General features: G+C 31.7%; 1 protein-coding gene across 3 annotated transcripts in view; it reads right to left on the bottom strand.

Moving 5' to 3' along the window:
* The window catches only part of ADAMTS16 (ADAM metallopeptidase with thrombospondin type 1 motif 16), a 221,290-nt gene that overhangs the window by 148,464 nt on the left and 56,603 nt on the right, over positions 1-16,223 (bottom strand). For 2 of the 3 annotated variants that reach the window (XM_074279151.1, XM_074279150.1), the window contains exons 4-6: positions 8,842-9,124; positions 4,142-4,341; positions 1,522-1,605 (exon numbers count right to left, since the gene is read on the bottom strand). In XM_074279151.1, the coding sequence (XP_074135252.1) occupies positions 1,522-1,605; positions 4,142-4,341; positions 8,842-9,124 (567 nt within the window). Of the gene's footprint in view, positions 1-1,521; positions 1,606-4,141; positions 4,342-8,837; positions 9,125-16,223 lie in introns of those variants that run through there. The other variant, XM_074279152.1, reaches the window with a different exon arrangement.

Genomic DNA, 16,223 nt, shown 5'->3' on the forward strand with positions numbered 1-16,223 from the left:
TTATTTTTAGGAACCCTATTTCTTGATAAATGTGTATTTTTAGAGGTTTTATTTTGTAGAAACTTTTGAGAAAGTATCAGTGATAGTTGTAAAAGAATACAATGTATCATGGTCAACAAATCATACCTTCTATTTAAAATATCTTAGTTTTACTAGGGAAAGGAGTAAACCTCAGTTAAATGCCAATGTGTAAAATGTTTGAAAAGAGACAGCATGCCTGAAATTCTTCAGGGGGTGATTTCCAGGAAAATTACATTAATTATAGTTAACACAGGTGTATGATCAAAAGACAGACTCGTCCTCTTTGCAGCTTGGATAAATTCCAAGGTGAAGAAGTTTTAAAACACAAAATAATTAAGCTGTCACTTGAGAAACATTGATCGTTCAGCACACAAAATAAGACCTTTGACTTAAATTTGTTCTCTTTTCCTTTAGGGAGGAGAATAGGGTTGTATGGTGGGTGGGTTCGCGGGAAAGAAAGCATAAAATCCATTTATATTCTGCAAGTACCTCACCCATCTCTTGCCAAGCTAGAGGTAGAGAGGATCTGGTAATGACTATTCCTACACAGTAAAGTCTGTGTGTCACAATCCCTTTAGCCCCTAGTGAATCAGTGGGATATTAGCAAAGAGAAGTAAGGGAAAAGCTCTCTCTTACTATTCTACTCTTTACTATTTACCTCCTATTATATTAAGTCTTCTCATCATGACAGACATGGAAAAAGCATAGAAGTCACACATATAAATTAGGGATCTGTAATTGCCATAGCAGAAAGTGATTTTCTTTCTAGAGATGTACATATCCAATAATGAGTAAGAAATCACTGCAATGGTCACCATTTAAATACATGGACAGATACTGCTTTGGGAATTTTATAAAATAGATGAATTAGATATCAAGATGTTGGTTCAGAAAGTAAAAATTACTTTAATTTCATTGATTCTCAATGACTCAATATGAAAATGAGTTTAAAAGTTGTGAGAAATATTGATATGATAAAAGAACTGATATTTATTAGTTTCCAATGATCTCAAATAAAGTTATATCAAAATAGCTTAACTAATTTTAGTCCTATGAAACAAACAGAATATATACCATTTTGTTGTTGTTTTCTACAGTCGACACTGCCACATGGTATTCTAAAAAATCTCCAATCAGCAAGAGATATGGTCTATATGTTATATTCCAATTTTTTTTAAACAAAGAAACCAACTTAAATCTTTTGAACTCTTTAAAGAATGCAGAAAGTTCTCATACTGTCTTCTATTCCCCTCTCACAAGGTAAGATTATTTGACCCCTCTCTATACAAACCACAAAAAAATCAAATAATCCTACTGAATTAACTGATGAAAAATTCATTACTTTAGTTATTAAAAAGAAAAAAAATTTAGCCTCAGGCAAATTGAGTGAGGGAATAAAGATGGCTATTATACAAATGAGAGTAAAATACTGAATTTGCATTATTTCTTTGAAAAAAACAAACAAAAAAAAACAAAAAACAACTTTCAGTAATATTGTACCTGCTCTTCTTCTAGAAGAATCAGACCCACAACTGCAATGTTGATATTACCACCTATTGTTCCATCTTTGAACAAAGCAGACACCTGAGGAAAATAAGAAATTACATTTGTCATAGAAGCCTTCCCATTTCATATAATCTGCTTTAAAGCACTATTTTCAGAAAGCAGATTTACTTTGTTTTGATACTGCAGCATCATTTTTATTAGATCATTAAGTATATTATAGTTTATACCTCAACAATGCCTGAAGTAAAAAGACAACAAAATAGAGCTTCTGAACCATAAATAGCAATGGAAACAGCCAAAGATTTGATTGATTGGTTACAGACCATCACTATTGATGATTATTAATGAAGTCCCTATTGGCTGGCCCCAAAGCCCAGGAGCATGAGAGAAACATCAAGAAATAAAAATAAACAGAAGAAGAAAATATAGATGGGGAAGGAAAAAGGAAGAGAAAAATGGCAACTTAGCAGAATTAAATGAAATCAGAAACCGTTATGACAAAAATTAATGACAAATATTCCATTAGCAGTAAAAACTGACAAAAGAACAAAAGATGAGCACATGGACAGAACAAAAAAAATAATGACTACCAAACTGAGGGTAAATAGGCTTGCATATCATAGAAGTCTCTGAGGACATCTTGAAGAGAGCAATATATAGGAGAGTTTGCATTTTGTGCATATATTTAATGAAATATTTAATGAAACTTGGTTTATTAGCCTCAGAGGACATCACTCCATTACAATAGAATTCAATAATGGATGTTCACAGTGATGATCCTGAGGTATCATGAAAAGACAAAACTATATTTAATAAACTCCATTTACTAAAACAAAAAATTTTAACAACATTGTTCAATAAAAGATGTTAGTACTTACAGTTAGTATATTGTTAAACTTTTCTTATCTGGAAAATTCATTTGTGTGGAAGATTTTATCCCTTACACAAAATGTGTTTTCAATAATTACTTTTTGAATGAATGAAAAAAGTCAGGAAGAAAAGAATAAATGAAGCAATGCTTCTTTTTATTGAGAATCGAATGATACAGAAAGAATATACTACAAGGTCAGTAGAAAGGCATCTTGAGTGGAAAAAGGTGTCCTTCCATATATTGTTTTTTAATAATAAAAATTAGGTTACATTCATCAAGTTCCCAGCATTTGTTTTGAAGGTAGAGAATAGTTGAGGTATAAGACATTTAAATATCTAAATATATCCTACTTGAAAAGAGAAACAGTTTTAATCTACTCAAAACATTTCAACTTCTTTCTGGAATTTACCTTGAAGGTTTTTTTTTTTTTTTTTTTAAAGTACTCACAAACACTAAAGTTATTATGGTTATACAAATTTTTATTCAGTCTTTCTCAAACTAATTCCTTTCACTTAATGGCAAACAACTCTTTAGAGAAATTTGCAAATGAATCAACTCTGATTCTAACTTTTTTCTTACTCTCCACATAAAATCAGTTGCTATGTTTTAAAAATTCTCCTTGCATATGTCTTATATCAGTCTTTATCTCTGTTTCCATTGCAAATATCCCAATCTAATTTCTCATCGATTGGATTTTCATATTAGCCACCTACATGTTTTGATGGTTCTAGTCTCTCTTTATCTCAACCTGCTCTTCACACTGTTGACAAAGCAATCTTCCTAATGTGAAGGCCTAATCACATTCTTCTTCTGCATGAAAACAATTGCCAACTCTTACTATATAGGAAATAAAATGTTTATTCTCTAGTCTGACATTCAAGATCTTTATCTTATTTAAAATTATTTTTTTCAACCTTAATTCATGTTATTTCCCTTCATGGATTTTATATTCTAATGAAACTCTCCTACCTGTAGTTTTCACATTTTTCCCTGTCATCTTCTTCCTGGAACTTATTCTGGTAAAATTTCCATGTAGAACCTTCTTCCCCATTACCTACTAAAATTCTTTTTTTTTTTTTTTCTTTTTTTTTTTTCCCTTTATGGCTCTACTCATTAGAGTACTTTATTTCTAGCCAGGAAGGTAAAGTTTCAAATCTTGCCTTATACTATTATGAGCTATGTGATGTTGGGCAAGTCACTTAACTCAAGATGAATCTTCATCTGTAAAATAGAGATAAAAAGAGCATGTGCTATACAGGGCTACTGTAACAATAAATGGGATAACATTTGAAAAGTATCTTAAAAACTTTAAAAGTGCTTTATGAATGTGAGCTATTAATGATGATTATAATATAATAATTGCTATTAGTTATTTTCTCATAAAATCTCAGATCAAACTCAAATAGTTCAAATACTCTTCAAATTTCATATCACTCTATTTGACTACTCTCATATATTAGTATTAAAATTACTTGTATACTTGTTTTATCACTCTACACAAATAATAAAATCTTTGAGAATAAAGTATTTTCATTAAATTTCTACTGCTTTAATGTTATGAATGTTTTAACAACAGATACTTTATTGAATTAAATTTGCTAAATTCACCAAGAAAGGTTTCTTATGGTGGCTAAATGAATCCCCAAGTAAAGTAACAGAATGGCAAATGCTAATTTAGTGATATTACAGATATTAGGAAAGATTTAATTACCCAGTTGGCCTCAACAAGAAGTGCTATCCTACCATATTGAGTATAGTCAAGACGTATGTTGTAATATTTTCATGACCATGGTTTTGCATCATCTTTTTGTCAACTACCACTAGTGTTTCCACATTCAATTCATTATTTTTGTGGGTTTTCAGTAGAGAACGCTTGTTTCGCAATGGATACTTATATTCATCAGGTAAGATGAAAAGATCTTCTTCAGGAGGCTTTGGCATATCTGTAAAAGGAAACAAAGGAAATCAATGAAAAGTGGAAAATCTCTTATATCCAATGGTCCAAGTTAACAGGTTGCAATTTATGCTATGGCTATCACTGTAGCACTTATGTGTTGTTGTCCTTATGTGTCTTCCTCCAACAGGAAACTAGTGAATTGGGTTTATATATTATTCATTTCCAGCAGTTGCAGGCATAATTCCCAAAGATTCTTACAATTCTGTGTATATTTTGAAAAAGGGCCTTGTAAAGCAATAGTTGCAAATTCAAATGAAATTGCCATAAATGTTTCTTCTTTTTAATGATAAATATTGCAAAAGAGCTTTAGTTCACCGTTTACAAGTTTCTCATTCTGTCATTCATTCTCTTACACTGAACTAAATGCCAAGTGCTTAAGAGTAATATTGTAGAGCACAGAATTTGAAGTCCAGATTCCACCGGGGTTACTTATTCCACATGTCTTTAGGTAAGTTACTACTTTTTTTGGGGCCTCAAATTAACTCATGAAAAAGGAAAGTATAGATTAAAGAAATTCTAGAGAAATGCCTTCTAGCTCTAAATCTATGATCCTATGAGCACTTGAATGTCTATTGTTCTTGTCTCAACTGGATTGTGTCTCCCAGAAGTAGGACTTTTATTAGCTTTGTGTTAAAAAGCAAGAATAACAACAAAATCTCTTATCCCAGTTCCTAATATGATGTGAACCATCTGAACACACTATAAATATTTATGTAGAAGACAAAGACTTTTTTGTTTGTCAAGTTAGAATAACTAGGTTGAGATTTTGTTTATGGCTTTTTTGTTTGTTTTGGTTTGGGTATATACAATTGGTAGGTAGAGATATGGGAAGCAACATTCCCTTCTAGCTCTATATGAACTTATGATCCAAATAAGATTGTGTGAAAATTATCTTTGGATAGAAAAATTCTAAAAATGTGGTTAGACTTTGTGTTATACAATTTCAAATGTGGGATTGGCAAATGCAATTGTTTAATTGGTAAATTATATGTCTGATCTTGGAAATCTTAGGAAACTATAATTGTAAAATATGCAGTAAGCAGAGAGTGATTTTTTTAAAGACTTGTAATCACATCTAGCATTATACAAACCCAATAGCTACTCTCTGAATTAAACATTGTTTTTAAACCATACTCACTGTTCTTTATTGAAATATCCCCAAATTTAATTATTATATGTTGTAGTTATCCTTTAAATGTCATAAAATCCATTCAGAATGTCCCCAATAGATAATACCTAGGGTTCAATTAATTCTTTATCAGTCCATCATTACATAATTCAACCTGCTGAATAGTGAGTTGAGTGTATTTTATGAACATAAATATTAAGCCTAATTAGCAAAAGAGGAATTTGCTATCAGAGTTAGGACTACTGTTCTAGGTGGATGGAAGATCAAGTATAAAGGACAGATAGCATCATACATGAATTCCTTTTGTGTGTGAATTCTATCAACATAGATGAATAATCAATTAGTTGGAAAAGATAGAAAAGCATTAAATAAGTTATTATTGATGAAGATAAGTAGGAAAGTAAGAAGAGTTTATGGTCAAGCCCATAAACTTGACCCAGATGAATTAAAGTCACCAATTTCTGATGAACTATATTTGAATGTAATAAAAAAAAATCAATAGGTATGATTATCAAATTAGTGTCTATGACAGCTGAAAGATCATGGGGAACAAGAATGATGCTTCAGGAGGACAAAAGCTATCCAATTTTCAAAAACAATAAGAGAATGAAATTTAAACTATAGCACATGAGCTCGGTTGATTATTGGGAGAGAGAAGTCTTAGAATGAATCATTAAAGAATAATTAGTGAAAAATCTATAAAGAGAAGCAGTGATCATAAAGAATCAACAGGGGTCCATTAAAACTATTCAATTAATTTCAATTTTGAAATGGTTACTAGATTGGCAAGGCAATATAATATGGTTGATAAAGAGTTGGATGAGAGCCAAGAAGAACATAGTTTCAAGTACTACCTCTGACACATTCTTGTTCTGTTGCTAGAACAAGTCACTTAACCTCTCATTGCTCTGAACAACTCTTGGAAATATGAGTGACAATCTGCATTAGTTCAAGGAGTTTTTTCATCTGAGAATACTGTATATTAATGTAATTACAGACATATTTATAGGTCAGTGAGTGATGAAAATATAATTAACTAAATATTAGTAAAAAAAATCTTTTATGTTATCCTTCTGGAAAAGATAGATAGGTGTGGTCTAAATAAAAGTATATTTAGATAAGGTCATAACTGAATGCATATCTGGCCACAAAGAGTGAGTAGTTATTAATGATTTAAAGTCATTTTGAAAGTAAGTCTCCAATTCAGTAGTTATAGAAGTTTCTAAACCCATTGTTGAAATATTTTTATTGTCTATTTATATAAAAGTATATATGACATACTCTTTAAAATTTGCATATGGCAAAAATCTAAGGAATACCCAGCACCATGAATGATAATCTGGGTCCACAAAAATGTTATCATTGGACTAAATTTATTACAAGCAAAATTTAGTAGGATAAATGAAAAGTCTTACAATTGTTTTTAGAGAAATTATTTCACAATTAAGAATGAAAGAGACCTAGCTATTCAGTAATTCATTAAAAAAAATTCTTAAGGGACAGTTAAAAGAAACAGTGGATGGAATACCAACCCTGAAGTCAGGAGGAACTGAGTTCAAATTTGGCCTTAGACACTTAATACTTCCTAGCTGTGTGACCCTAATTGACTCAGCAAAAAAAAAAAAAAAAAAAAAAAAAATTTGAGTATCTTAGTGGACAGTAACCACAAAATAAGCCAACAGGGTGATATGGTAGCATGTTCATAAATTTTCCTCTATAATGAAAAGTGCAGCATCAGTGACTTAGGATGCTGATAGTCTGGAGTAAATGAAAATATATTTGAATGAAATGAATATATTTGTATTCTGTGCATTTTATATTTCAAGTTTTTTGAAAGTTATAGCAAAGTCAAAAGCTTATTCATAATTTTCATGTGCTAATGCATATGATTAATAATTTAATAATAAATTGTTAAGATTTATCTTTTCAAATAGAATTATACATTTTTCTTTTATCATGAATTTGTTGATTGATCTGTTCTATTATACAATTTATATTACTACTATCTTTAAATGATTACAATGCTTGTTTCTTTATTGATTCATATATAAAAAAGTCTTAAATTTAAAAAGAAAATAATTTCTATAGTTCTAGCATAAAGACATTATTTTCCTAATGCAATTTTTTTTAAAATAGAGGGTTAATGCAAATCTCAACAACAGAGAAAATGGGATTTTCAAATCTCTAAAATAAAAAATAGTTAACCCCCCCAAAAAATTGTCTTTAACTTCTTCATTATTTTGAATATTATTTCCTGCCTAGATTCAACTTTGAATCATACCAATCATTCTCTATTTTTGCTTCTTCCTACTCATGTGCTGCTGAATGAAGGTGAAGAAAGTCATGATCATTTTGACTAAATTGACTACAGATTTATGTTATACAATCACAACTATGCCCTCATTGCTTCCTTGCGATCTTTCTATACTTGCCTTATCAATTTGCTATTCTTGTCTCCATGTAGCTCTTCCAAACATTTTTTTTTTATCCCTCCTTAAATCTCCCATGGCTCTCTCTCTTCCTTTCTATTAATTGAGATTTTTGCCTCATATTTTATGGGGAAAAAATGAGCTTCTTATTCTCCTTCCTTCTTTCTCATTTCACATCACTTATATGTCTTCTGCTGTAATCTCCTTTCATTCCTGTCTCATATGATATAATGGCCTTACTCCTTACTATAACTAATTGCTCTTTAGTTTTTCTGGATGCCACTCTCTCCCAGTTCTATTCTTATCTGTCTGACTTCTCCCTTTCACTTTCTTTTCCTTAATCTTCATCAAGATTACAGTCAAAGGTGGTCCCACAGAATTTTAGCTTGAGCCCTCTTATTTCTTTCTTCAGAACTACTTCACTTGGTGATCTGATTAGCTGGTGTGATTTTAATTACTATTTCTTTGCTGATGATTCTCATATCTTTCTATCTTGCCTCAACATCTCTTCTGCTAATCTTTCAGAAATCTCAAAGTTGATGTTCACTAGGCATCTTATAAAACAGATGTCAAAAAATAACTTATTATCTTTCCCTCTAAACCTTTCTTCCTTTTCTAATTCCCTTACTACTGTGAAAGTCAACAGCATCTTCCCAGTTGCTCAGACTCATAACCTAAGAGAAATGCTCAACTCTTCACACTTACTCCATATCCACTCTCTTGTCAAGAATTGTCAGTTTTCATCTTTCCAATTTTCCAGGGAGCACTAAAAGTGTTAATTGACTTGCCTAAGGTGACACAGTCAATGTGTATCTGAGGCAGCACTGAAACTCAGAACTTCCTGGAATTTAGTGAGCTCTCTATCCACTATAACAATATGTTGTCTCTATAAAAATAATGAAATAGAACCAAAATTGCCCTTACATACATTTCTTGCGCCTTCCACAGAAGTGCTGCTTTTGTGGGTTTTTGAGGTTAAATCCATGGTGGAGATGCTGGTTTTCTTGATATAATCTGTTGTGCTTTTCCAGCTCTCTTTTCCTCTCAATCATCATGATTTCATTATCACTGTGAGGCTGGGCTCCTATGGATCTTTTGTAAAGTACATGGGAGTGTTGTCCATCAGGTGCTGAATAGTTCAGTTTAAGGGCTAGATGTGGAGGAAGTGGTTTCAAGAAGTAATCTGCTTCCTGGGTTCTTATCAGACCTGACTGAAGGAAAGAAGAAAACATAATCACTGTGCTTTATTTTGGAATTGACATTGGAGAAATGGAAGTTGACTGACACATGATGATTTTCTACCTGATATATCTATAGAACTATATATGCATAGATTATAGACATGTGCATATATACATACAAAGCAAAGTAACAGATGGGCCACAGTAGCTCATAAAGGCTACTTAATAAGGCGAGAAGGTATTTTAATTTACATATCAGTAAAAATAGAACCCCCCATTATTGATAAAACACAACCCTTTATTTTGAAAAGTCAGTATTGGAGAAATGAACTATTCTCCAAAATGAATATTCATTGTCAGTTTTTCACATAATTTCTCTTTATTTTGGATGAGTCAATATTTTAGAGATTTTAGGAAACTGGAATGAGAATGAAAATTATAGATTCTGACTCTTAGAAAAGCAGGAAGTATTAGTCCAACCTGGTTATCTTGGTTAGGTAGAAACTAAAGCTGTAGCAGTTAAATTTAAGTTAAGTTAAGTTAAGCTGTACAAAGTCACACCATTTTGAGAGCTAGAATAAGAACTTCCTGGCTAGAATTACTTCCATTACATCATGCTGCTGAATAATGCTTAGAGTAGACAAGATCCCTAGATGGATTTTCAAAAGTTACTAAACACTGCTATCTTCTTCCAAGAGAGAATATGTGTTAACTTTCCATTATTTGTGATCCTATGTTTCTCTATAAAGAGCTGAAGTATATCTCCATAAAATTATGTAGAGATTCAGGGATATGTTTGGAATACAATTCCATTTAATAAACTACTGACTATAACTAAATATTTCTCTCAACTCTATTCTATTTCCCAATTCTCTCTATTCTCAGTAACACTATAATCATGGCGTCTAATTCACAAGCTACATATTAGGTTTTGAAATTGGAAGACCTAAGTTTGAATATTATCTCAAATACTAAGTATGTAAATATATGTGTATATACATGTATGCATGTATGTGTATGTATGTATGTATTTCATTGCATTGTGGTATGAAAAGGATGCATTTACTATTTCTGCCTTACTGCATTTGAATTTGAGGTTTTTATGTCCTAATATATGGTCAATTTTTTTAAAGGTTCCATGAACTGCTGAGAAGAAAACTCCTTTTTGTCCCCATTTAGTTTCTCCAAAGATTTATCATATCTAACTTTTCTAGTATTCTATTTACCTCTTTGATTTCTTTCTTATTTATTTTGTGGTTTGATTTATCTAATTCTAAGAGTGCAAGGCTGAGATCTCTCACTGTTACTGTTTCATTATCTATTTCTTCTTGCAGCTCTCTTAATTTCTCTTTTAAGAAGTTAGATGCTATACCATTTGGTGCATATATGTTTAATATTGATATTGCTTCATTATCTATGCTACCTTTTAGTAAGATATAGTGCCCTTCTTTTAAGGAACTCAATATGGACAAACTGTTTAAACATGGACAATTTTTTTTTCTATATGCGAAATGTATACTTTATGTTTAAGATTTATATCAACAAAAGGGTAAGATCAAAAGAAAGATTGGCAGAATAAAGGTAAAAATAGTAATCATGCTATACAAATGAGGTGCAGAGGAAGAATAGACACAGAAGCATTAGAGAGGGAGGGGGGTTATAGTTCTGAAAACCTACTCATATTAGGAATGGATTCAAAGATGAAGGGAAAGGTATAGGTAGATGGGGAAGCAAAGATTGAGGAAGGAAGATAAGGGAGGGATCCCTGGGTGGGTGGGGGAAGGTTGAATAATAGTAAGCCAAATTATGGAGCAGAATTTAATGAAAGAGTCAGCAGGGACAGGAAAGACATTGTATATAGGATGTGTGTATGCAAGTCTGTGTGTGTATGTATATATCTACATATGCATAAATAACTGTTTTTTAAATTGTAGCTTCCTTAGGGGTGGTGGGGGAATGAAAGAGAGATATGTGTGTATGTATATATCTGCATATGTATATATAGATATAAATAAATATTTTGTTAACTATAGCCTGCTTAGGGGTGGGGGAATGAAAAAGGAGGAAAAGAATAGAATTAATAAGGTGTGCAGCAGAGCACAAAATAATAATTTACAAGGAAGTCAAGCAAAGATGGACACTCATGAATATAATTTCTACTTACACACATATATTTATATACATTTTCTTAAAATGGTATTTGTTGTTATATATTTTGACGCCTTCCTGTTCTCCTGGGCACATGATAATGTTCTCTTTTGTTTTGTGATGCTTTTCTCTTTTTCTTCTTGCTTATTTTGTTTCTTCAAATAAAATAAATTTGGAAAAAAAAAACTGGGATAAAAACAAAATAAAATGTAACATTTCCATTGCAAGCCACTGCAAGCCAGAGAAAATGTTCAGGATGGAATATCATATGAGAGAAGCATCAAGGAGGTCTATGCCATTGGATCACAGAGTGCATATAGGGGAGTAATGTATAAGAAAAGTGGAATAATAGGAAGTAGAGTGGTTATTAAGAGGTTCAAAAGCTATATTTATTTCTATAGTGGTGTGCTACTTTTACTTACTACAATAACAGTAAACATGTTATTACTGTAGCATACTACTAAGTATAATTTACTAAGATGGCCTTAGTGGAGTTGTTACTAAGTAGAGTAACAATGAAATTGCTACAAATGATACCCAAATTGTTACAAATGATAACCAAATTTCTTCCCTCCATTTTCCTATGGCCGATGTAGCAATAAAATTATTTGAATTTAACTAGTCTAATTGTTGGACATATAGTCTAATACTCAAAGCCTTTCCAGCTTGGTAGGACTTATCAAAGCTTGTTCTTCTCATGATGTGGCATCAGAAGAATTCTAGTTCAGGAAACAGTATGTTAAACATAGTTTCTTCATGTGATAGAACTTAAGAATTTTTGCTCATACTTATGCTATCTACTATATTACATTTCTTTAAAGTCAACTACAATACTTTGAATATATTTTAATATGGCAGGAGAAATTGAGGTACTTAAATTTTTCCTTTATAAAATATATCACAGACTGATGCAATTTCATATAGTTGTTTCCTCTGTTTTCCTTCTGTAACATCAGTCATGACTGTATGGTATTTTCATTATTGTGTTTCTCATATGTTACTTTATCCTATATACAGTTGTTTGGACAGAGACTGCTTTGGTGTCCAGGCTTTGTTATGGTTATTTGGGACTCAAAGTCTTTATGGGCTTCTGAGTTTATGAGTATCTGATGATTAGGCTGGTGTGAACTTGCCTTACAAACAAGTTGAGTACTACCATAGTTGCTTTCTAGTCTGTTGTTATTAATGGAAAAGATGGCATATTATTTTATTTTCATTCTAATTTGTTCTGATATAGTCTTTTGTATTTGCAATAATAACAAAACATGTTTCAGCATAGGCTTATAAAGAAAAAAGCATTAAGTGAAAAGTTTTTCTTTTGTTTTGGTGTCAAACAAATTTCACTTTTTGATTAATAAGATAATGAAAAATATTGAAATATATTTCATTTTGCATCATGACTTCAGAAAAAAGAATGAGAGCTCTGTGTTCCAGCTATCCTCCAAGTTTCCCTTTATGTTCTTTCTTATAAAAAAAAGAAGAAACTGAAACCCAGTTTATTCAAATTGTAACTTGATGTAAATTCTATTAAGATGCTAACAATGACACAAAAGGACAAGCTGGTTTTAAAATGTGACCAAGGTATGGATGATTTTTTTCTTACAAAAGTAGCCTTCCAGGTCTTTTCTTTTTCTCTTTTAAGCATATAATATTTTCAGCATAAGGTCTTGTTCTCAAGTCTTTCAACAGAGTAGAATAAATCTGAACCAATATTATAATCTTGAAATATGAAAAAGAGTAAGAAAATGCCACAAAGACTTTCTAGTTTTTGAATAACAACACAAGGGGGGAAAAAATCTATTTACATTAGTAGAGTGGATGCTCATTAGAAAATGCGAATTATGGACAATGGAGTTGATAAACTATTTATTAATAGTTATTAATTAATAATTTATTGATGGAAATATTAATATAGATGTTTTATAGGAGATAGATGGAATTTCCATGCTAGTATATCTCCACCAGAAAATTAAATGAGTAATTGCATATTGTATCTAATGTGTCTGAATACAAGACATATTGTAGATATATATCTTTAGAAAGATATACCCATAGATAACTAGGATGTATAATAGATATATTGCTGAGCTGAGTTTAAATCCAGTCTCAAACATTTCTTAGCTCATGTGATCTGGACAATTAGCTACCTGTATTTGCCTCAGTTTTCTCAACTGTAAAGTGGGAATAATAATAGCATTTATCTCCCAGAATTATAAGCATCAAAACAAGTGTTTAACACAGTGCTGGGGAACTTTTACTCTCTTTAAAGAGTGATCTGAATTACCAGTAGAATTAAAAAATGAATGGTGGGAGAAAGAAAGAGGGAAGGAGGAAGGAAGGGAAAGAAAAGTAGAACATAAAGGAGAGGGTGAGGGAGAACAAGAGAGAGAGAGAAAAAGAGAGAGAGAAAGAAAAAGGAAAGAGAGAAGAGAGAGAGAGAGACAGACAGAGAGAGAGAGAGACATACAGAGAGAGACAAAGACAGACAGGGGGAAAAGGGGGAGAAAGGTGTTCCTCATTAGACACCACAGAGGTAGAATCATCTGAAAAAGTGATAGGCTGGATTGGCTGTGCTGTAGTGGGACTAGAAGGAATGGCAGAGGAGAAAGGAGAAAAAAGAGACACAAAGCAACCTCTTTTTTCCTCTTTCAAATAACAGAGAATAGCTACAAAGCAATGAACTTCCAAGTTATGAAGTCATTGTCAGAGATGTCTCCATGGTCAGGATCTTAAGTGGCTTTGTATATTTACATGTTATCTTCTGGACTAATAGTCATTCTAGGATTTTTCTTGTCATTCTTTCTAATACAATTCTTCACAACATTGTTATCTCATACATGAAATCAAAGAATTGGCTGCTTTCAACATAATTGGGAAAAGAATGAAAAATGTTTAATAAGACCAAAGGAGATGTAAATCTCTTGCAATGTACCTGGGTCCATTAGGTAATAGAAATTCTGTGACGCTAAGCTTGCCATGTTGCAGGAGTGCACAAAAAGATAACTCAATTGGCTTTCTTCCTACATGTCATAACAGTAGCAGATCATAACAGTAGCAGACTGTATAGTAATTAAATTCATAATTTATTTACTAGATGACTTGAAGGTAGAAAAGAAAAGGAAAACCAGCATAATGATATATTTGTACAGTACATTAAAATGATTTTTATATATTACTCATTGGAGCCTCATAATAACCCCAATGAATTAAAAATTAGGTATTATCTCCATTTTACAAATACCACAATAAGTGGCAAAGCTAATCCTTGAACACATATCTTCTGATTCCAATCATACTATTTTCCTTCATTTTTATTCAAGAAATGATTTTGGAGTTAGGGAGTTCTCAATCAATGCTTTGGAAGGATCAGAAGATTGTTTTTTTTTTTTTTTGTTTTTTGTTTTTTCTAAAAACCCAAGACAATTTCTGTGTCCCCTTTCCATTTATATGGCTATAACAAATATGTTTGCTTTGACAGTTCACATCTGGATCTTATGAAGTTGGCTTATCCACCAGACTAAAATAAATGTGGTTTGGGTGCATTATAACAAGACTTACTTTGTCTTATATACCATTAGTAGAAGGAAGCAGGTTTGTTCAGTTTGGTTTGTATAGTACCTAGAAGGGACATAGTCCTGTTGGCATTATCTTGATGCAGGTGTTCTGGGGAGGGTAGTGGAAGAACTAAGAGAACAATAATGAGGTTCTAAACTTCTTCTGTTGCCACTGGGATTAACTGATTGGACACTGGATTTGGGGAAAGGCAGAGGTAAACAAGTTCCTGCATGAGGTGGATCAAAAACCAAAAGATCAAAGTTCAGACAGGGCTGAGGAGAGACAAGTTTGAAGGGAACCAATCTCAGTAACTAAAAAATAAAGGTTCAGAGAGGGTGAGGCAAAGGTGAAGTTATCTGAAAGAGGAATAGGAGTTAGATGATCAGTCACCGAGGCAAGGGTGTAAAGCAAAGTAAGAAAAAGCTGGGTAAACAGGAATTGAAAAGAACTGGAACAATATTGTTATTAGGAAAAATATCACTAGTATGAAAACATGAGGAGTATAGTTTTAAAGTAGACCAATTCATTCAGTTCAGAATTCTGCCTCTGACAATACAACTAAGATATATTTTGTAGAAGAATGTGGATATTGTCTCCCTTATACCTAGTAGACAATTTTCAAAGATCCTTGATCGATTTTGATGTTAAAAGGTTAAAGGCATACCATGACCATCTGTATCCTCTTCTAAAAATCCATTTTAGATCTAATATCATATTTTTGGCCTGAATAACATTTTAGGATAATGAAATCCATATGTTTATAGCCTTCTCTATAAAGCAGTCTTGTGCCACTCTAGTTTTAGATAATGCTTTATAGCATGCCAAGAGTTGAGAACTGTTTTCATACTATGCTCTTGTTAGTTTTATATCTTTTAATGTCATTCTATTTTTTTAGTCTATCGAATTTTTTTTTGACTATGATGATATTCAAACTCATATCAAGCTAAAAAACTGATTCTCTCAACATCCCTCTTATTATTATAAATGATCACCTTTTGACCCTATTATCCAACAGAATAAATTAATGAATAATCTCCAAAAGACTGGGAAATCACAGTTGCATCTCTAGATAAGAAATTAGAAAAGAGAAAAAAGCTTAACTGAATCATTTTCTTTTAGAGAGTGTTGGTTTACTTTTTGCAGCTTCATTATTTAATTAATATTATATTATTATTTTCTGAACACTATATGTCATAACCATTAATTAGATTATGCTTCACAGGAACATTGTGCCCAATCTAATTTTTTTCAGTGAAGAATAATTTATTAATTGCTTACTGTATGACAGATACTATGCTAGTGTTATACATTCTAAAAGAAAAAAAGTAAAACAGTTCCTACTCTTAAGGAATACATCTTATTGGAGTAGACATCATGTATATATAAAGCTTTATAACATAAATATAAAGAAAGTTTTTGAAGAGGT

Source organism: Sminthopsis crassicaudata, chromosome 1, assembly GCF_048593235.1.
Source record: "Sminthopsis crassicaudata isolate SCR6 chromosome 1, ASM4859323v1, whole genome shotgun sequence".
NCBI classification, from domain to species: Eukaryota; Metazoa; Chordata; class Mammalia; order Dasyuromorphia; family Dasyuridae; genus Sminthopsis; species Sminthopsis crassicaudata.